The sequence below is a fragment of the Gymnoscopelus microlampas genome (assembly GCF_963454915.1).
Source record: "Gymnoscopelus microlampas genome assembly, chromosome: 20".
NCBI lineage: Eukaryota > Metazoa > Chordata > Actinopteri > Myctophiformes > Myctophidae > Gymnoscopelus > Gymnoscopelus microlampas.
This window is the reverse complement of record NC_139957.1, coordinates 12,014,288-12,037,510: the sequence shown is the minus strand read 5'-3', so window position 1 is coordinate 12,037,510 and position 23,223 is coordinate 12,014,288. Positions and strand designations below refer to the sequence as shown.

The window sequence follows — 23,223 nt, the reverse complement described above, 5'->3', positions numbered from 1 at the left end:
TGTGTGTGTGTGTGTGTGTGTGTGTGTGTGTGTGTGTGTGTGTGCGTGTGCGTGTGCACGTGAGAGAGAGAGAGCGAACAAATCGTTGACAAGAATTCATTATGCTGGTTGTGCGATAACGAGGGCTTCTGGTTTTAATTGAGTTAATCAACAAATAGAATTAATCAGAGATTTGTAATTAATGGTAATTGATTGAAATATCCACTGGGTCAACTGGCAAGCAGCTAACATTCTCCTCTCTCTATCATCCCTTGTTTTCCTTCTTTCCCTCCCTCTCTCTCTCTCTCTCTCTCTCTCTCTCTCTCTCTCTCTCTCTCTCTCTCTCTCTCTCTCTCTCTCTCTCTTGCTATCTTGCTATCGATCTCAATTTATTTCAACAAGCTTCATTAACATGAAACTTACATGAACAATATGGCAGAAGCATCTCTGTAAAAGAAACACAGTCCCCAATGTCATGCGTGTGTGTGTGCGTGTGCTTGTGCGTGTGTGTACGTGCGCTCGCGTGCGACATACATCTCCCCCCTGATCTGTCTCTTTTCCTCTTGCACTTTAAATGTTGCTTCTCCCCTGTTTCTACCTCTCTCGCCCCTCCTCTCTGTCCCTCTCTCCCCTCCCTCCGTCTCTCTGTCTCTCCACGGCAGGTCCTGTAATTAGATTGTGGAGATGAGGAGGTGTAGTGAAGTTAAGAGGATTTTGTTTTTAGGGAAGGAGATTTAAGTAGGAGGGAGAGAGACGCATTGGTAGGGGAGAGAGAGGGAAGTGAGTGAGAGAGAGAGCGAGAGAGAGATGTTGGAGGGAGACAGAGAGGGTTTCAGGGAAAGGGACAAGATTAGGAACAGAGGGGAGGAGCGGTGATGCTCCTTTCTTTTTGTGTCTTTCGTGTCAATGATGACACAAGAACATGAGCCTGTGAGACAAGCTTGTCTCTGTGTTAACCATGTGTAACTCAGAGTGTGTACAACGTGTTACAAATGTAAGCCTCTGAGTAAAATATTGGACATATTGTGTCTGAAAAATGTAATTTTATCATCATGACGAGAGAGAGAGAGAGAGAAAGAGAGAGAGAGACTAAAATATCACAAATTTCCACAGTTCTATTGCGATCATATATTCTACTTTATTCACTTTTCTGGGTCAAGCATAAGTGTGTGTGTGTGTGTGCGTGCGTGTGTGTGCGTGTGTGTGTGTGTGTGTGTGTGTGTGTGCGTGTGTGTGTGCGCGTGCGTGTGTGCATACGTATGTGTGCTAGTGTGCTGCAATAAGACCTTCAGTGGACAGTTATGAATATTTGCAATAAATATTGCATAGCGTGGTGATTGTTATGTATTACTCCACACGCTATAGACATACGGCGCACTGCACGCCGGCCGTATCACTGCAATGGATTGACTGCAAGGCAGGCGATTTGTAATCACGGCTGCGTATTGAAATATCGGCCCCCGCGCCGCACAAGGTCAGCAGCGAGAAGTTTTCCATTTCTAGCTTAACGCTTAAGCGATATATTTTAATAAGCTTGTTGTTGACAAGCGTTCCCAGTGCCAAACGCATTTCTCCTTCCCCGGAATGAGCACACATCGGCTGGGATTTACTCCTTATGACTTGGGACACTGTTTCTCAGCATGGGACCCCCGGGGGGGGTTCCAATTATACAAACCAAATGGACCCTTATGGGTCTGTAACTCTGGGAGTGTACAAATAGAACCAAATGGACCCTTACGGGTCCATTTGGTTCTATTTGTACACTCCCAGAGTTACAAAAGCACGGTGGATATTACAGTGTAGATTAGAGACTCGGAAAAGGAGAAAAATCATATCAAACCTGGCGTCCTTGAAATTAAATAAGGTTGAGAATCACTGACTTAGGACACCTCTTGAGCTCTCCTGGATTCTGGAGGAGATGGGAGCTCTTACCTAAGATAGGGATATGGATAGCAACGCTCTTACTCCTATGCCTGAAAGTAGGAACAGACGTGCATAATTCTGAGAGTTTTCAGACTCTTATGAGCAATTTACTACTCTGTGAAGCTTGAGAAATATGGGCCCTAATTAGAGCCGACATCATTTTTCGAGTTCTTATTTTCGTAGTTGATAACTCAGACCCTAGTGACTGTTAAATGTATGAGATTTGTTAAGCTATCACGGCCCAGGCCCACATGGTTGAGAACCATGTGTGTGAATGTGTGTGTCACAGAGCTGGTCGATGCTAGATGGATCAGAGTGGAATAACACAGACTGTAATGGATTCACACAGGTGTAGGATTCTGGATAATAGTCACGCAGCCAATCAGGGGGGAAAGATGGCTGCTGTGTGTGTGTGTGTGTGTGTGTGTGTGTGTGTGTGTGTGTGTGTGTGTGTGTGTGTGTGTGTGTGTGTGTGTGTGTGTGTCAGCTGCTGCCGTTATTTGCTGTAAATCAGGCAGCACTCAGCCCTAATACACAGCTCACACCCTCGATACATTTATGCAAAACGCATACACACGCACGCACGCACGCACGCACGCACGCACGCACGCACGCACGCACGCACGCACGCACGCACACACACACACACACACACACACACACACACACACACACACACACACGTTATGTAAATAGACATTTACACACCACAAAGACAAATGCATGCAATAAGAAGACCAACACAAATAGATTTAACCATGATACACAAATCTCTCTCTCTCTCTCTCTCTCTCTCTCTCTCTCTCTCTCTCTATCTCTCTCCCATTGGTCTCTGGGCTCTACCCATTATTTCATTCAGGGTATCCCAAAGTTTGTTACCGTCACTCTTACTCTCCTTAATGTTTTCTTCTTCTTTCTGTTTAACTTTTACAGTACCTTTATTTCTCATTGCATAGTACATTTGCTACTTTTCAGTTCGTGGTGTTCACACTTTTTTATGCCCAAAGGCACAAAAGGCACTGAGTTCTTGTAACTTTCCCAACACTGAGTGCTCTCTTTTGTAGGGTCAAACTAGGATTCATTTGAGAACAACTGTGAAATGCAGTCAGTCTCCTGCCTCTTCAACAGTTCCTCATAAAAAAAACTCTTCTGCTGCTCCAGTAGTTCCTTAAGTGTTCCATTGTCACATACTCCGGATTGTCATTCAGAGTTGCTTTGTGACCCGCCATGAACGTAGCTCACTGGTTCTCAACCTGTTGGCCGTGAGGATGTTGCAAGTGGGCCCCCAATTAATTGGCAAAACACGAAGATTTTAATGATAATATAACATAAAGGGGAAAAAAATAAACTTGAAAAATTCGTTTTCATTGTGATACAGACAAATACAGTATCAAACAAGCAGTGTCAAAGATCCAGGGGCCATCTTGGAGTCGCTGTCCTTACCGTGCTGAGAGAATGATTTCCATCAGTACACCAGTCTGTCCCATCAGTCTGAGAAAAACAAGAAAAGAAAGAATGACAGAAGGAGAGAGAGAGAGAGAGAGAGAGAGAGAGAGAGAGAGAGAGAGAGAGAGAGAGAGAGAGAGAGAGAGAGAGAGAGAGAGAGAGAGAGAATCCTGTTTGGTTGTAATAGTGTTTAATATTTATTGGAAGAATGTAAAGGAATGTTAGGCAGCAGCCTGGATTACCATAAACTGTTTGGTCCTGACTCGCATGCATGCACGCACACACACACACACACACACACACACACACACACACACACACACACACACACGCACACGCGCACACGTACGCACACACGCGTACGCACACACACGTACGTACGCACACACACACACAAATGCAAGCGAAAAGACAGACACACAAACAGTTTGCACCCTTGCAAAGACACAGACACATGCACATGCACACTAGCAAAAGTACATCATTTGTATACACACACACTAGTGATGCGCGGGTTGACCCGTAACCCGCGGGACCCGCGGGTCAACCCGTGGCGCGGGTGGGTCAAGTCAGAATTTCGAGGCAATTATGCGGGCTGCGGGAGAGCGGGTCAGCCGCTCTCACACGCAAAAAAAAAAAAGAAAATCACATGCTCTTGTTTTGTCTTTATTCCTAATAAGAACAAGAATAATAACAATAAAACAGTTTTAATACACTTGGGGATTATTGTCTAACCATGATTTTACTGAATAAAAAAAAAATCGCGGGTCGCGGGGCGGGCTGAGCCATAGATTTATATATGGGTTCGCGGGGCGGGTTGAGGCGGGTTGGGTTCCGTCGCGGGGCGGGGCGGGGCGGGTCATGAAAAAACCCGACCCGCGCATCACTAACACACACACACACACACACACACACACACACACACACACACACACACACACACACATTTAATATACTTATTTATGTTCACATTTTACAAGAGAAATTCTTGAACACAAATAGTGGTAGATGCACATACAAGCTCAGAATCTCATTGACATGTCTGATCTGTCTATGGATATAGGAAGCAGCGTCTCCTCCATATGTGGCGGCTGCCTATTATCACAGATATCAAGCAGAATTTTGCTAATGCTTTAGCTTTTGGCTTTGGAATTCCTGCCATCTGCAAACCCCTTACAACTTGTCTGTGGACGTTGCCGATGCTTCCAAATATAAACACAAGTAGTTTACACCTGTACCCAAGTTGTTCAATCTCATTTCTGAGAGGTTGGTATTTTAAAACCTTGGCAAGGAATGTCTCCTCCAGACTATAGTCAAACGTACAGCCTACTTCTAAGACGGTGAGTTCTCTGCTTTCTTCGTCAACTACAACAACATCTGGTGTATTAGCTGTCACATTTGAAAAGATCTCGGTTTCGTTATTGCATAGTATGAACATGTCAGATGAAACCCTTGTGTGAGTATAAACTTCAACAGAAGAAGGTGGGATGTATAGAAGCATGTCCTTAACCAGTAAGTCAACAATCCTGTCATGTCTGCAAATGTACATTCACAATATACACACACACACACACACACACACACACACACACACACACACACACACACACACACACACACACACACACACACACACACACACACACACACACACACACACACAATTGCTCACATCTTTGTGTTGGTGAAGTACACTATTTGTGTGTGTCTGTGTTTGTCTATTTGCTTGCGTGTGTGTGTGTGTGTGTGTGTGTGTGTGTGTGTGTGTGTGTGTGTGTGTGTGTGTGTGTGTGTGTGTGTGTGTGTGTGTGTGTGTGTGTGTGTGTGTGTGTGTGTGTGTGTGTGTGTGTGTGTGTGTGCACACACATGCTTTTGTGTGTGGCTTGTGCAACAGTTGGTGTGTGTGTTTGTATGTCCAACAGTGGGTGTTATATTGTGCAGTGTGTGTTGTGTTTAATAGTGGTTCATTTAGAAATGTAATATCAAATGTTTTAGTTGTAATGATTTTCATTAATGTAAACCTCTTTTCCCTCTCTTTTCTCTCTCTTTTTTTATCTCCCCTTTCTCTTGACCTCCATTCTCTCTCTCTCTCTCTCTCTCTCTCTCTCTCTCTCTCTCTCTCTCTCTCTCTCTCTCTGTGTGTCTCTCTGTCTGCCTCTCAGTCTCTCTGTCTAGAGGTCAGAGGTCGTCGTAGAGGTGTCTCGTCTGTTCTCAGACTCTGTCAGAAACTTCTAGAACAAAGTCAGGTGAGTGAAGACATTTAAAAAACCACTTGGACCGCAGCATCTATATTACATTAGCCAAAAATAGCCGATCTACAAGCTCACAACACGTCACGTTGTGAGCTTGTAGATTGGCTAACTTTTTCATGTTTTTTTCTATTCTCTGCTATTTTTTAAAACAATATTAAATGAAAGTGAAAGTGGTTAAAAGTGGTCTTTAGGTTTTATACATATTAAACCAATGAAAAGTCTAAGAGCTGGTGATTAAATTATAACTACATTGGATCCATTGGAAGGTGACCATAATGTGTTCAGTGTGTGTTGTTCATAAGTGTTCTCTCTCTGATAGGTGGGTCCCCTGGCGGAGGTGGGTCCTGAGGCGGAGCGCCAGCGCCATTCGCTCCAGCTGCTGTCAATCAACCTGGAGAGGAGGTGGGAGGCCATCGTGATGCAAGCCCTCCAATGGCAGAACAGACTGAAGAGAGAGATGGGAGACCAACAGGTAGGAATGGAGACTGGTTCTATTTTTTATTTTATTTTATTTTATTTTATTTTATTTTATTTTATTTTATTTTATTTTATTTTATTTTATTTTATTTTATTTTATTTTATTTTATTTTATTTTATTTTATTTTATTTTATTTTATTTTTCTTCTAAATATTTAACCACTTACACCACTTTCTTTTCCGTCTACACCAAACCTCTTTGCCAAAAATATTTATGTCTAATGTTCCCCCCAGAATATGGATGTTGGATTCAAGGTGGTTAATCTATGAAAGGTGTTTCCCCCCCCCCCTTTCTACTACCTTCATCCCTGGATTGATAAAGGTTTACAAAATAGTAACAAGCCTCGATTCTGGGAGTCAGTTCAAACCTTGCTTCTCCGTCTTCTGATGTTGAGATATTGTAAGCGGATGCCGTTAGCATTTCTTAGCCGCGCTAACAGCGGGAGCGGGACCGCGTGTGATTTTTCTGCAAAATTGGTTTTTGGCCCTAATGGCTTGCACTAGCGATGAGAACAATTGCCAACAGCTTCAAGTAGCAATATCTCAGCGAGCTAAACATAGAGGCAAATAGTTGTTGTTTTTTGGATGGATTGAGAAGTCTACTATTTCCTGAGAAATAACGTGCAGAGTGCAAAAACATCAGTATCCTATACCTTCCTCATGCAACTATATAATTACACATGCATAGAGTTGTGGAGCAGAAATAGCTGCGTGTTGCGGTTTAGACAGTATGGCTGTCAATTGTACAATTTCACTGCATGTACAGGTTTCCAACAAGCCACAAGCCGCTATTTTGGACTGCTACAGCCTGATTTATACCTAGTTGCACGCTGGTGTTGCATGCCGTAAATAGCCGATCTACAAGCTCCCAACGCGCCACGTTCGTGGCGCGTTGTGAGCTTGTAGATCTGCTATTTCCCGAGCACGACACCGGCACGCGACTAAGCATAACTGAGGCTTAAGTGAACCGTGCAGTGCCGCGAAACGTATTTCAAGGATTCTGGATTATGTTTCCATATACGCAGCGGCTCGGTTTCACATACGGTTCTCAGAACCTAATTTAGGGCCCTGCTCAGGAGGTGGTACTTACCGCACCCCTGAGGTCTGGCAACCCACCACTCAGAACTTATACTAAATCATTTATACTTATCATCAATAACAGACATGATGGAATTCTCATCAGCTGTCAGTTTAGTAACTTGCTTACATGCTGGGGTGTTCGCGCATACACACACACATACGGACGCACGTCATTTGTTATACAATATTTGTTTAAAAAATAAAAACAGACACACTTAACCACTTTCACCCAAAAATAGCAAAAATAACAGATCAAGCTCAAGCTTTGTGTGACACTCTAGTAAGACAAAGTAGGGCATTAATTTACCAAAACAAAACAAAACATTTAGATACGAGTTTTCCGCCCGACAACGACGGAATGTGTGTTTAGCCCTCCGGTGCATCTCAGCACCACAAATCATCCTCTCTCTATTACCTGTGTCTTTTCCCAGACGAGGGAAGCGAGGGGGGACAGGGATCTAACAGACGGTTAAGATAATACCGCGGCAACGCGTGTCACCAGCAACGACAGGGATGTCTCTGAAGTGTGTTTAGCAGAGAGGCGGCGCGCATATTGAGTTTCATTGATGTTGCTACTGATAACGGCGTCGGTGTCAAGACTGTTTACATGCTGGAATGCGACAGAATTCATTTGGTTTTGGTTCTTTTCTTTGGTTCTCTGAGTCGGCCCCGATTCATTGATTGTAGTCGGGACTTTGAAGTTACTGGAGTGGACGACGACGCTTGTTGTGAGCAGTGGTGGAAAAAGTATATTTTTGCAAAAAAGTTAAATACCATCATGTAGAAATACTCTGTTACAAGTAAAAGTCTGGAATAAAAAATGTACTTGAGTAAAAGTACAAAAGTATTGGCATCAAAATGTACTTAAAGTACCAAAAGTAAAGCTACTCATTATGCAGAATGTCCCATTTCAAGTTTTCAAAATGTTTACAAATCTTTTGAAAATAGCAGATCTACAAGCTCACAATGCGTCGCACCGTGACACATTGTGAGCCTGTAGATCTGCTATTTTCAAATAGCCGAAATATAGAGCATTAGTCGTTAATGTATGTTTTGTAATAATAATCAAAAATCTACAAAGTAGGCCTAACTAGTATCAGTACAGTACTAGAGTACAGTACTTGTACTTGAGTAAATCTGTGTCCCTGTGTGTGCTGAACGACTCTTCAGCTGGTACGATAAAAAACGGCATTCAAGGTCATTTGTTGTCCATGAGGGAAATTGGACTTGGGCTTCCAACCCCTGCCGCACTGGGACCCCTTACAGGTCCATTTGGTTCCATTAGTACACTCTCAAGGCTATTGGGGTCCATGAAATAAAATAAAATAAAGTTTGAGAACCACTGCAACCGAGAACCAGTAGTTGTCTGACCTGGTGTCACACAGGATAATCTTACCGCTGTAACTTTTGCAAACTGTTAATAAAGTATTCAATCACTCAATCAATCAAAGGACCAGAGTTAACAACCGGTTAAATATGATCAATTAAGGTATCTATCTAACTCAGTCCATCCGTCGCACCAGGGTTAAGAACCGTTTAACAGTGGTGTAAAGTAACTAAGTACATTTACTCAAGTACTGTACTTAAGTACAATTTTGAGGTACTTTTATTTTACTGGAGTAGTTCCAATTGTCTATACTTTTACTTCTACTCCACTACATCTCAGAGGCAAATATTGTACTTTTACTCTTTAGTTACTAGTTACTTTGCGCAAAATTATTACATTATCCAACATACATTAACTACTTAAGCTCTGTTATATACCAAGGCTATGGTTTTGGTACTTTAAGTACATTTTGATACAATACATTTTGAATTCCGGACTTTTACTTGTAACGGAGTACTTTTACATTGCAGTATTGATACTTTGACTTTAGTAAAACATTTGAGTACTGTCGAAGAATTTTCCATGCCAACCCTCTATAGAAGTAAGATCTCTCCAGGTTTACGTGAACTAACATCTGATTTTTTTTGTTTGAACATCTTGTGTAAACAGTCTACCTTTGTTTATGGTTCCTACATGACTTTTGCCATGAGTACTGATTGCATTTTGTGACATGCATTACTAAGGTACAGAGTTAAGACCTGAGAACTCTGCCAGGAGTTAGCCAGGAGGGCTATCCATGACAAGGGTCATGACCTGTTGTTGTGACCAACCATGTTATCATTGCTAGAATCTCCTCTGGCTCTGAACTGGCATGTATACAGAGATGCTCTTTTTCTTATATTTTGTTATAACACAGTATCTATATGTTTTTGTATCTCTATTATTTCATGTGTGCCTGAAAGTACCATGTATGTGTGTGCCTGGCTGTGTGTGCTTCAGCAGGCCTGCGTGCTCTGCTCAAGGCCACCTGGGAATTAGACTGAAAGAACGAGCCCAATCGATGGTCTTGAAGGGCGGAGCCAAACCCAGGCGCTGGATTCCAGCGCCTGGGTTTGGAGCACTCTGATTGGTTAGGAGATAACAAGGTCCTAAGACCAGCGTTCCTGCAAGGTTCTCCCAGGCTTTTTTTCTTTTGAAACAAAAAAAAAGGCATGGGTTTCCGAGGCTACCTGGGAATTGACTCCACATTAGTAATGGGTGTTTCCTCATGCAGAGTTCTCAGGTCTTAACTCTGTACCGTAGTAATGCATGTCACAATATGCAATCAGTACTCATGGCAAACGTCACGTAGGAACCATAAACAAAGGTAGACGGTTTACACAAGATGTTCAAACAAAAAATAAGATGCAGATCGGCTACTTTTGGTGAAGAGATTTGGTGTAGTAACAGTTGTAACTCATGTCCGGTTCTCTCAGACTAGAGGGGTTTAAGAGGATAACTACTGTAGCTGTAGACTACACAGTGTACACACATCGTCCACCTGTGTGTGTGATCAGCCACATAAGCCAACGCTCTCCAATGTGACTGCTCAGCAACCCATGAAGGGATAGAACCCGTAAACGACTATAAACGTTAAGTGAAATATATTGGTGGAGAGACACACTCACACAGAGGGTTGAGAGAGAGAGAAACACACAGAGAGAGAGAGGGAGAGAGAGAGAGAGAGAGAGAGAGAGGTAGAGCTAAGTGATTGATGCAGTAGGGAATAGTAGAGTGACTAAGGGCGGTGTGGTTTAACCCATTAAAACCGTGAACGCATCTGTGTAACCACTTTAACCATTATTTTATACTTTAGCTTTTCAAAAATAGCAGATCTACAAGCTCATAGCGCGGCACAGCTTCTAGATCTGCTATTTTTGTAAAAAAAAAAAATTAACCGAACATTTTGAACTCAAATCTTTGCTTCTGGGGGTCCCTGGAACAACACATTTTGAGATGGGGGTCTGCGACCAAGTACATATAATTTTGGGGGTCCATCCTTCACATGAAAAAAGTTTGAGAACCACAGATTATAGCAACATACGTTGTTTGAGCTTAAAATGTTCGCTTTAAAAAATATAAATTGAAAGATTTGCATTAAATGTCATGATTTTTCAAAGAATAGCAGATCCACAAGCTCATAGCGCGGCACTCGGTGCCGCGCTATGAGCTTGTATATCTGCTATTGTTTTTGAATAGCCAAAATAAATCTAAAAAAATGACACACGTACAGATGCGTTCCCGGCCTGAGCGGGTTAAGTGCTCCATGAAGTGGAAGGCAGTGTGAGAGGCTGTAGTGGTCTGAGGCTCTCATGGATGGATGATGCTGATGAATATATCTGTACTGGGAGAGATGATGGGAGCGCTGGGAGGGGAGAGGAGGCTACAGGAACAGGATGAAGGCTTTGGCCAAGGGGGAGGAAGGTTTATTTGGCGAGTGTGTGCAAATGGGTTCAGTGCAGGATTGTTGTTGCTGCATGGGGGCGCCCGCTGGGCTAGCCTCGCGGGTTTGAGTCCCGATTTCGACGACCTTTGCTGCGTGTCTCCCCCCCATCTCTCTCCCTGTTTCCTGTCTATACCTCCTGTATCAATAAAGGTATAGAAGCTCCCAAAAAATAAACAATTTGTTTTTGCTGGGTGGAAACCTTGTATGCCCAAAACTATTTCTTTTTTATTATTATTATCATAAAAACATTTTTAAAATGGTGAAAATAGCCGATCTACAAGCTCACAACGTGTCGCACAAGCTCACAACGTGTCGCAGATCTACCTTGTAGATCTGCTATTTTCACTACTTTTATGCGACACTCTTGTATGATGAAGTAGGGCTGAAATATGGAGATACGAGGTTGCTGCCCGACAGCAGAGATTAAACTTTACACATACTGTATGCAAGCAGATGCATGCGTGCGTGTGTGTGTGTGTGTGTGTGTGTGTGTGTGTGTGTGTGTGTGTGTGTGTGTGTGTGTGTGTGTGTGTGTGTGTGTGTGTGTGTGTGTGTGTGTGTGCGTGTGCGTGCGTGCGTGCGTGCGTGCGTGCGTGCGTGCGTGCGTGCGTGCGTGTGTGTTTGTCTACGGATGTGCATGCGTGCACGCATAGGGAGAGAGAAGAGAGAGAGAGAGGGATGTTCCCTCAGTGAAGGTACAGGTAATACTGTAATTGATGTATGCTGATGTGTTAAGAGCCCTAGGAGAGGAGAGGAGAGAAGGAGAGGGGGGAGGAGGAGAGGGTGGAGGTAGGGCTATCGGCAATTAACCGAAAATACATACAGTACAAACAAATATTAGAACCAATAACTGACTTAATCTTGCTCATGTAAGTTAATAGATTAAGAAGCAGGTGTTTAAAAAGTATGTAATAATATCATTTCTTATATGTCAATATATTCGTCACGAAGAAATTCTAACCAAATCGATTGGTCTCATTTACCACTTAACCTTGTATTATGCTTTGTTGTACAATGGTGGCGTATATATGCGTGTTGGGAAGCTTTCAACACGCACGCACGCACGCACGCACGCACACACGCACACATATTACTGAATATGTCTGTGTGTCATTACCATGATAAGTATCAGATGCGCAAAATCAATCGCACCCATTGTTTAAACACTGGAGGCGTCAACCGGACAAATCAAAACCCGTTGTGTCGTCTTCAGAGCACCGCTCTATTTAGGAGCGACGACGTTCGGCACATACCACCAAAACACATTGAGTACCCAACAGGTTCAAGTTCAAGAGCGCTTTGCCGGGGGTCACAGAGCATGCGTAGCAGGAAGAGAGAATAGAGTAGAGCAGAGCCACTGAAAGGACAGTTGTTCAATTCACTGGTGAATACCGCTGTGTGATTGACAAGAGTTATTAACGTGGGGAGGTCAACGAAATGACAGAGGTGTGTAACATCTTCAAATGTCTTCAATCTACAGTTCCTGTGAGTGAGTGTGTGTGTGTGTGTGTGTGTGTGTGTGTGTGTGTGTGTGTGTGTGTGTGTGTGTGTGTGTGTGTGTGTGTGTGTGTGTGTGTGTGTGTGTGTGTGTGTGTGTGTGTGTGTGTGTGTGTGTGTGTGTGCGTGCGTGTGTGTTGGTACGTCCCTTGTTTAATTCAGATGCGGTTCAAATGATCAATTAATAATTGCAGCGCAGCCGAATATAATATAGCCTACTATTTTATGCTTCCATTGTGAACAATTGTTCTAACGTCATGCATATAAGTGATGCTCGCGTCAATGATGCTTCCAGTCTGACACACACACACTCGCACGCGCACACGCACACGCACACGCACACGCACACGCACAAACTCAAACACACTCCTAACACGTAGTCCTCCACACAATATATAAACACTCACACACACTTATACACAGCTTACACATATTCACACGCACAGTAATACCTATTCTCCCTCCCTCTCTCTCACACACACACACACACACACACACACACACACACACAGAGTAGAGAAGACAAATAGCAGAGGGCAGCAGCTCTCTGACCTCGCTGCCTGACTGAAGAGTAATTTCACTGCTACTGGAAGATGTGCAGAGAATAAACCTACAGAGAGAGAGAGAGCAGGATGGAGAGAAAGAGAGAGGGAGTGTGTGAAAGAGGGTGGAAAGGAGAGCAAGCTAGAGAGGGGGATGGAGGAATAGAGAGATGGAGAGAGAGATGAGAGAGTAAAAGATGGAGAGAGAAAGAGAGGAAAGAAGGAGAGATGGATGGAGGGAGGGAGAGAAGGAGAACTGGCATGAGGAATGGAAAAAGGAGCGAGAGATGGATGAATAATGGTAAAGTTAGATGAGAAGAGAGAGAGCGAGAGCGGGAATAAAGAATAGCATGGTGGAAAAAATAGGAAGTACACATAGAGAGAGAAGAGCAGGAATGGAAAGAGCTGTAAGGAGGAATAGAGGAGGATGGATCGAAGAGAAGAAGAGATGGAAAGAGAGAGACGACGGTAGTCAGAGGGAATAGGCGGAAAGATAACAAGAAGAAGCAGAGGAAAAGAAACAGAGAGAGAGAGCGGAACAGAGAAAGGGCGATGAAATAGTAGGAGAGTGAGAAAAAGAAGGATGGGAGAGGGTACAGAGGAGATGGAGGTAGAGAGAGAGATGTAGGTACAAAGAGATAGAGGTAGAGAGAGAGATGGGGTAGAGAGAGAGAGATAGATGGAAGTAGACAAGTGGATGTAGAGAGAAAGCGAGATGGAGACAGAGTTAGAGAGATGGAGTTAGAGATTGAGGTAGAAATAGATTGATGTAGATATAGATTGAGGTAAATAGAGATTGATGTAGATATAGATTGGGATAGATAGAGATTGAGGTAGAAATAGATTGATGTAGATATAGTTTGGGATAGATAGAGATTGAGGTAGAATAGAGATTGAGGTAGAAATAGATTGATGTAGATATAGTTTGGGATAGATTACAGATTGAGGTAGATTTAGATTGAGGTATGTATATTGAGGTAGATAGAAAGATGGAGGCAGATAGATAGAGAGAGAGTGAAGAGGTAGAGGTAGAGAGAGAGAGAGAGAGAAGGCAGCATACAGCATGTGTGTGGTTTTGTTTATAAATGAACACTTCTGCTCAGTGATAAAACGATTGTACTCTCTGCTACGTGTCCCTCGCTCTCCTCCTCTCTCTCCCTGTGTGTGTGTGTGTGTGTGTGTGTGTGTGTGTGTGTGTGTGTGTGTGTGTGTGTGTGTGTGTGTGTGTGTGTGCGTGCGTGCGTGCGTGCGTGCGTGCGTGCGTTATATGTGTGGCTGTGTGCACACGCAAGTGTTTGCTGAATTTGTGTATGGCATGTGTGCACGTCTACTTGCATACTCATTTGAGTGCGTGCACACGCACACGCACACGCACACCCCCACGCCCGCACACACTTTTACGTGTTTATGTGTGTTTTTGTGAAAGTAGCTTACTTTGTTGGTCAAAACAAAAAAAAAACTTTTTTCAATTTGCTGCATTTTGACTGCTCTCATCTGTTAACATTGCATGTGTTTGGAGGGTCCAAGGAGAGAGCAGCTATCTGAGGCTGTGTGGCGATTATTCATGTCTGGAGCGTCTATAGGAGCTGCCGGTGGGAGGCTGGGAGGCTGTCCACGCACTCAGGAAGACAGAGATAAAATGAATATTAAAGTGCGGCAAAAAAAAATCAACAGTGCATTCAAGATAGATACTGATACTGTAGATCCGTGGTTCTCAAGCGGGGTTCCTTGAGGGGGTTCCAAAAGCACCCTTACAGGTCTGTAACTCTGAGAGCGTACAAATGGAACCAAATGGACCCTTACGGGTCCATTTGGTTCCATTTGTACGCTCTCAGAGTTATGGGGGTCGTTGAAATTTAACAAAAATGTTGAGAACCTTTGCTGTAGATGCATAAACGGGTATATACATACTCTAATGAAAAGCTAAAAAGCTTGTTGCATAAAGATTATGATAGATTTGATTACAATAAGAATCTAATCTATAAAATTTGATTATGAAAGGGTGCATTTAAAGCGCTCTTCAGGAGCAGTTAGGGTTCAGGGTCTAGCTCAAGGGCACTTCGACACAATAACCCATGGGGAGCCAGGGATTGAACTGGAAACCTTGCCGTTCACCAGCAGCCGTTCTAGCTCCTAAGCCACTGCCGTCCCATGAGATATGACAATATGAGGTCCAGCTCATATGCAACTGATTATCTTGCACCTTGTGTCTTTTTCAGAAACAGTTTGTTAACAATCACTTTCATTCATTTGAACTCAACTTTCCCTGAACATGTATATTAGTCAAAACATGTGGCTTCTCATCTTGCCCCCCTCTCTGCTGCACTTGTCTAACAGAGCAGAAATGTCTTCAAAATTAACAACTTCAAATGTGCTCAGATTGTAGACAGAAGCATTTTGCGGGTCATCAGAGTCTTGCAGTGATTGGATCAGGCTGATGGAGCGCCCCTCCTGGGGCGGGGCCTGTCTGCGTTCAAGTGACACCCAGTGAAGCTATTACTCTCATCTTCCTTATCAGCAGGACGCGAATAAACCCAATCCAATAGAAATTCATTACGCAGACCCCTGCCCCACACACACACGTACACACATATGTACGTACACACACACACACACACTTTGCGCAAGCTAGTTTATTAGATTAATAGGCTATGAATAGCTAATATGAATTACCCCCCTCGCTTGTTAACGAGACGAGGAGCAATTTGTATAATTATGTCTGGTGGAAGGCGAGAATTCCTGTGTCTAAGCATATTTTAGACAGCAGAGCTTTCTGAAGGCCTGTGATTACGTATTTACTTTGGCTTTTTTTCTTTCTCTCTGCACGATGCACCCTCGCTCCCTCTCAGAGGAAGTTTGTGAATTATTCATCACTTTGTTCCACAGCTGAATAATTTGTGTTGAGATTTGAGGAGAAATAGTGGAGTTTGATTTTTTTTTTCTCTCTCCACGGTTTTTCTTTATTTATTTACTTTGTTTTGAATTGTTTTGAATTGTCTTGGTTTTGTAAGAGCTTTTGATGTTGCATTTTGCTCCGTTGTTGAAAAGCGCACGTTTGGTGCCCAGGGACGATGTAGTGATTAAGACCCCGTGTAGCATCAAATCCCACCAGAACCTTCTCTCCATGTGTCTCTCCTGCACTCTCTGCCCCTCAGCTACTGTATACTGTCTGTCTGTCTGTCTGTCTCACTGTCTATCTCTCAGCTTTCTGACTGTCTGTCTGTCTGTCTGTCTGTCTGTCTGTCTGTCTGTCTCACTATCTATCTCTCAGCTTTCTGTCTGTCTGTCTGTCTGTCTGTCCTACGCTGTCTGCCCCTCAGCTTCCCTATGCTGTCTTCCTCTCAGGTTTCCTACAGTCTCTCGGCCCTACACTGTCTCCCTCTCAGCTTTACTATTGTCTGTCCATACACTGTCTCCCTCTCAGCTCTCCTTCTGTCTGTCTCTCTTACACTGTCTCCCTCTCAGCTTTCATAGTGTCTGTGTCTCCTACACTGTCTTCCTCTCAGCTTTCATAGTGTCTGTCTCTTCTACCCTGTCTCCCTCTCAGCTTTCATAGTGTCTCTGTCTCCTACACTGTCTCCCTCCCAGCTTTCCTGCTCTCTCTTAAACTGTATCCTTCTCAGCTTTCATGCTGCTTGTCTCTCCTACATTGTTTCCCTCTCAGCTTTCCTATGATCTATCCTACACTGTCTACAAGGGGAAATAAAGCATCATTTTCTCATCTACCACAATCTCAGACAGTTTGACCTTTCTTCTTATTAGATGTCTTTGCATGTCTTTGTAGTTTAAAACGTTAAAGTAATTCAGTCAGACACTCTAGTCGAGGTGAAAACCATTTATTGCATTGTATTTGGCGGTGTGGCTCTGCTCCCAAGATACTCCAGAACAAATCTGTGCAAGCATGACACAGATTTGACTCTGAGCGGAGCAGAGCCTAAACATGCATAGTTATTCGAAACGTGACACTAGGCATTGAATGATATGCTGACAAAGTGAACAGTGAAGACCTAAACGCTGTTACAAGAGGAGGCTGGGGAGGTGGGGGGAGTTTGTTCACTGATGAGCTGTCATTTTTGGTAGCCGTGAGAGACGTTGAACATATAAGAGTGAGCGTCAGTTGCTTCAATAGACCGCGTAGTTGTTTCATTAAGATCGTGGCCGTACGTGATGTATGAGCATGGCACTGGCTCGACTTTCGTGCCTGCCTGAACTGCCGCAATGCTCCATATAATACTTTAATCATCTTCCTTTTCCCTCTTTCTTTCTCGTCCGTAGGTCCCTGGGAACTTTCTAGAGCCGGGTCTAGTGGACCTCCGCCAGAGCAGCCCGGTGTCGGCCAGCCCACCGGCAGCGCCGGACGACTCCTGGGAGTGGGATGAGACAGACATGACCATCACTGAACCGGAACCACAGGAAGCGACGCCGCCAGACCTCACGCACAACCTCCCGCACAACGCACAACACGGCCTGGCCTCCCACAGGCTTCAGTCCGGCGTCAGTCCATCGACTGATGCGGTTCAGCCTGACGGGACTCTGTCCAATGGGACATGGGGTCAGGGCTCGGCCGGCCAATCGGAGCGGCCGGCGGCGTCTTCTGGCACCGCTCCGCCCATAATCAACAACAACAACAACGTCTACCAGGTGTACAGTCTGCACAACGTGGAGCTCTACAGGCAGCCTCCGTTTCCTGTTCACCGCAAGGACACCTCCGCATACTCCCCTTCCTCCCCACTGAAGACCAAGGGAGGAAACCGAAAGCAGCATTTCCCTATTCTGCTGAAGAGCCTGAGCAAAGACTCCTCCTTCTCCTCGATCGAGTCCCTCCCGGACCTCCTGCTGGGCGGGGCGGCGCAGAGCAAGCGAAGAGGAGGAGGGGTCGGGGACACCGATCGGGGGGGCAGCGGCGCCGAGTCCAGCGGGAGTCGCAGGTCAGAGAGCGAGAGCGGGATTGTGAGCGACACCGGAGACGCCGCCGAGACCGCCACCAACCCCGAAGTCCAAGGAGAGGAGGAGGAGGAAGAGGGGGACATGGAGGATGAGAAGGGGGGGCAGAGGAGGAGAAGGAGGGGAAGCGTTAGAGGTGATAGTTCCTGTCGCTCCCCCGCGGGGGTCGTCGCCGAATCGTTCTGTGATGAGCCGGCGTGCACCGACGAACACATCGACCGTATCCTAGAGCGGGCCAATAAGGTGGCGTTGTACGGCGCTGACTACATCACCTTCTACAACCACAGGAACAAGACAGGAGGGAGGAGGAGACGGGGAGGAGACGCGGGAGAGACAAAGGGACGCAGGAGGACCGAGGACGACGGAGGCGACAGCAGAAGGAAGAAGCACAGTAAGGACGGAGAGAGCATGTGGACGAAAGACGAAAGTGGCGGAGAGAGCAGGAGAAAGAAGGTAGAGGACAAGAGAAGGAGGTCGAGGAGAGGAGGGGAGGCCGTGGAGATCCTCATCAACGGACGAGGGATCCTGACGCCCGCCGACTCCGACTCGGACTTCGAACTCTCCAGACCCTCGGTCACCCGAGGCGATCTCGACCTCAGAGGTCACCGGACGTGGGGGACGGACACGCCGTCCGACCTCAGCCGGCGGTCCTCGCCCCCCGTGCTGTCTCAGGGCTCTTCACTGGAATCTCTCCTGGCTCTGGGCCTGGAGTTATTCCCCTCCTCTACTTCCACTGCTATGAATAATAAAGACTCCCTGCAGCGCTGTGCCTCTCTGGAGAGTGGTCTTGCCCCAGCCAGTCGAAGCGCTGGAGGAGGTGAAGGGGAGAGCGGAGGCAGCCTAGCCAGCCTCGGAGACCTAGGCCTAGGGGAGGAGGAAGCGCTTGGGAGTGACCGAGGAAAGATGGGAGGAGGAGAGTCTGAATCGGGGGATCCCGCCACCTCCTCCGGGGAGCTGAGTCGCAGAACCCTGGAGCTCCTGAGGCGTCTGGAGAACATCCAGAGCCCGCTGGACGTCAGGATGACTCGCAGCATGTCCGACATGACGCTCCGCAGCAGCAGCGGCAACAGTCGACTCCCCGCCTCGCCGTCCCTGGGAGGAGGGAGACTGGCTCCTCTGTCCGGGATCTCGGGATCCTCCAGTTGCGTCCACAGAGGCCCGCCGTCACTCGTCTTCGAGAGCTCGGCCACCGCCTCGCTGACGGAGCTGAGCAGCGGGGCCGAGGACTCGTCCCTGGGGTCCGAGGACCTCGCCGCACTCAAAAAACGCCAGCGCCACCTCTTCCTGGACCCCGCCTCGGCCGCCTTCCCACATTCGCTGTCGCGGCCCTCCTCTCCTTCCCTGAGGAGGCGCTGCCACGGGAACGTCCGGAACGGGGGAGGAGGAGGCGGGTCGGGGCTGGAGGAGACGGACGCGGCGAGCGTGAGCATGGTGGTGAACGTGTCCACGTGCACGTCGGCGTGCACAGACGAGGATGAGGACGACAGCGAGCTGCTTTCGTCCTCCACCCTCACCCTCACTGAGGAGGAATTCCTGGGGGCACAAGATGAGGAAGAGGTCAGTTACTTCTATTACATCGTTCAATACCGTAATACCTCCCTAAAACACTACCTGGAGTCACACCTCAGCTAGTGACACCAAGTCTACATTGACTCACAGCTACTGTATAACTGCACTTATCTTACCTCCTTATCTTATCTTATCTCATCTCATCTTATCCATTTGAACCTTTGCCTTATTGTGGGATCGCTAAAGCGATCACACTAATGTTATTGCCACTATTTATTATTGTGGGATCGCTAAAGCGATCACACTACTGTTATTGTGGACGGTGTTTTTTTGGCACCTAACTAGTCCTTCATACTTTTAGCTACAAACTCCGTTCCAACTCTTCAACGTTCGGCCTACTCAGGACATGTCGGCTTACATTCAAATTTTTGAAATAATTTGTACTTTTAGAGATATTGCACTTTTTACTTCTAAAAAAATCCCCATTCATTTCAATGGGGAAATTCATCATCATCCTCAGTCCCCCTTTCACACCCATGTTAACTCTCATCTCTTCTCCTCTCATCGGCCACACGGCCGCTGTTGTTTTTTTTTCCAAAACTTTTTTTTTTTCAGATATTTTTTTTTTTCAAAAAAAAAAAATTCAGATTTTTTTTTCCGAACTTTTCTTTTTTCGATTTTTTTTTTTTCCCCAAAAAAATTTTTTCCAATTTTTTTTTTTCCAAATTTTTTTTTTTTCCAAAAAAATTTTTTTTCCAATTTTTTTTTTTATTTATTTTTTTTTCCGAACTTTTTTTTTCAGATTTTTTTTTTTAGATTTTTATTTCCTACCTTTTTTTTTCTTTCCAAATTCTTTTTTTTCTTATTTTTTTTCCTATTTTTTTTTTACACTATTCAACACTGCCAACACTATACAAACTTTTAACACTAATACTTTAACACCTTGTCAAACCTTTCACACCTTTCAAACCTTTAGAACCTTTCAAACCATTCAAACCTTTAGAACCTTTAGAACCTTTCAAACCTTTAGAACCTTTCAAACCTTTCAAACCTTTCACACCCTTCAAACCTTTCACACCTTTCAAACCTATAACACTACTAACACTATCAATACTCAATACCAGCAATATTCTTAGCGATCCCACACTGTTTCTTCAGGAACAGTACTTTCTAGTTATTTATAGACTATATTCCGCCCGTTTTTTGGACCCTAACTAGTCCTTCATACTTTTAGCTACAAACTCCATTCCAACTCTGCAACGTTCGGCCTACTCAGGACATGTCGGCTTACATTCAAATTTTTGAAATCATTTGTACTTTTAGAGATATTTCACTTTTTGCTGCTAAAAAAATCTCATTAATTTCAATGGAGAAATGCCATTTAGCCACAGTGGAGCCTAGCAACTGCTTATTATACCCTAACAACACCATATTAGAGCCTAGCAACCACCTATTATACCCTAGCAACCACCTATTAGACCCTAGCTATCACTGTTTTACCCTAAAAAAATACATTTTACACTATTCAACACTGCCTACACTTTAAAAACTTTTAACACTAATACTTTAACACCTTTCACACCTTTCACACCTTTCACACCTTTCACACCTTTCACACCTTTCACACCTTTCACACCTTTCACACCTTTCAAACCTTTCAAACCTTTAGAACGTTTCAAACCTTTAGAACTTTTAGAACTTTTAGAACCTTTAGAACCTTTAGAACCTTTAGAACCATTCAAACCTTTAGAACCTTTCAAACCTTTAGAACCTTTCAAACCTTTCAAACCTTTCAAACCTTTCAAAAGTTTCAAACCTTTCAAACCTTTCAAACCTTTCAAACCTTTCAAACCTTTCAAACTTTTCAAACCTATAACACTACTAACTAACTACTATCAATACTCAATACCTGCAACATTCTTAGCGATCCCAAACTGTTTCTTCAGGAACAGTACTTTCTAGTTATTGTTATTATCATGATCTGATGTCCGAGAGGGTGGCGTTATTTACATGTGGGTGGCACTCTGTGATGAGACACAGGTGAACAGGTGTTCACAAGCCAGAGTGGCAGGGCAAAACAAAATTCAACCACATACATTAGGCCTTCTACGAAGCTTTTTCTTTACTTTAATGCCACTGAGAAGTCAAACCGTTAATATTTCTGTTGGACCTTTAATAAAAGACTGTATGATGACAGAAAACGGACTGTGCGTTGTTAATTAAGGAGCCGCTCTAACATCTTATCTCGTCTGGTCTTATCTCAGGAGGAAGGCAGGTTGACTGGCGTCGGTGGCAGCTCTTCCTGTGATGAAGATGATGATGATGATGATGACGACGACGATGAGGAGGAGATGGAAGGCTCCTACGTCCTGGGTCTGGAGTACATGAAACGGGAGCTGCAGAGCTGGATCAGGCCTCCTCGCGCCTCCTACTCGTCGTCGTCTCACTCCTCCTCCTCCTACGCGCCCTCCAAGACCGAGGCGGGCCTCTGCGACGAGCTGCAGTGCGGGAGCTCCTCCCTGGACTCCACCACCACCACCTCCTCCGCCTCCTCCGCCGCCCCCACCACCACCACCTCCTCCTCGTCGTCGTCCTCCTCCTCCACCTCCTCCTCCTCTCAGAACAAGGAGCAGCAGCAGCGTTGCTTCCTCAGCCGCTCGGCTCTGAAGCTGCTGGAGGCCCACGCCGTCGCCGCCGCCACCGCCGCGGCGACAGCAAGCGTCAACGTCAACAACAACAAGGCGAGCGGCGAGGCGGCGGAGGAGGAGGAGGCGAAGGAGACAAAGGGGAGCCGGGGGAGCGAAGAGCATCGCCATGACGAGGAGGAGGAAGAGGAGGAGGAGGAGAGCGGGAGGAAGGCCACGAGGAGGAGGAGCTTCCTCAGCCGGTTCGTGGACGACGTGGAGAACGGGAACGTGGACCGCGCCCGGCTGAGAGGGACGGACGAAGACGACGAGCTGCTCAGAGAGGAGTCCAGCCTCCTCACCAGGACCGGGGAGTCCTTCAGGGAGGCGCAGCTCCTCACCAAGACCGGGGAGACGCTCAGGGACACAAACGCCTCGGAGACAATGGGAGAGTCGGGGACGGCGGCGATGATGGATCCTCTCTCTCCCCCGTCGTCACCCAAGCTCCCGCCCTTCCCGACCAAGCGAGTGTCCTCATTGGTGGGTCAGCTGAAGGGGGAGTTACCCTGCCACGGCTCCTCCGCACACCGCTCTCCGCCCTCGCTCTCTCCCGTAGAGGACCACAGATCCCAGGATGCATTGCGTGGCGGCGGAAGCAGCAGGCCCGCGGTTGGCTGCCGGCCGGCCATCACCAGCCAGGAGAACTTTGCCTTCTCCTGCTTGGTGACGGAGGAGAGCCGGAGGCAGACGAGGGAGAAAGACTCGTCCCTGGCTCCCAGAAAACGACGTAGCCTCTCTCACTCCGGCTGCTGCAGCCATCTCCCCTCCGCCTCCTGTTCTTCGCCTTCGTCCGGCAGAGAGGAGGAGGAGGAGCGGAAGAAGGCTCAGGGGAACGTGCACGAGTTTGTGAAGGAGATCATCGGCATGGCCTCGGTGGCACTGCGGAGCAAAGAGAATCAGAGTCAGGCCGAGCTAGTGAACCAGGAGGAGAACAGCGGCTCCACTACAGATCCCGGACATGCCTCACTGACACAGATCAGAGACAAGGTAGGAGAGGAGAGGAGAAGTGAGGAGAGGAGATGACAGGTGTGGAGAGGAGAGGAGACTTTAGCAATCCCTGAGCGTAAACTTGGTTGTT

General features: G+C 45.9%; 1 protein-coding gene across 1 annotated transcript in view; it reads left to right on the top strand.

Annotated features, from left to right (window-relative positions):
• Positions 1-23,223, top strand: part of akap6 (A kinase (PRKA) anchor protein 6) — a gene marked incomplete at its 5' end in the record, with an annotated part of 168,818 nt that overhangs the window by 137,253 nt on the left and 8,342 nt on the right. Inside the window, 4 exons of the mRNA XM_084044533.1 lie at positions 5,511-5,594; positions 5,920-6,072; positions 17,284-19,509; positions 21,726-23,132. Of these exons, the coding sequence (XP_083900659.1) occupies positions 5,511-5,594; positions 5,920-6,072; positions 17,284-19,509; positions 21,726-23,132 (3,870 nt within the window). The remainder of the gene's footprint in view (positions 1-5,510; positions 5,595-5,919; positions 6,073-17,283; positions 19,510-21,725; positions 23,133-23,223) is intronic.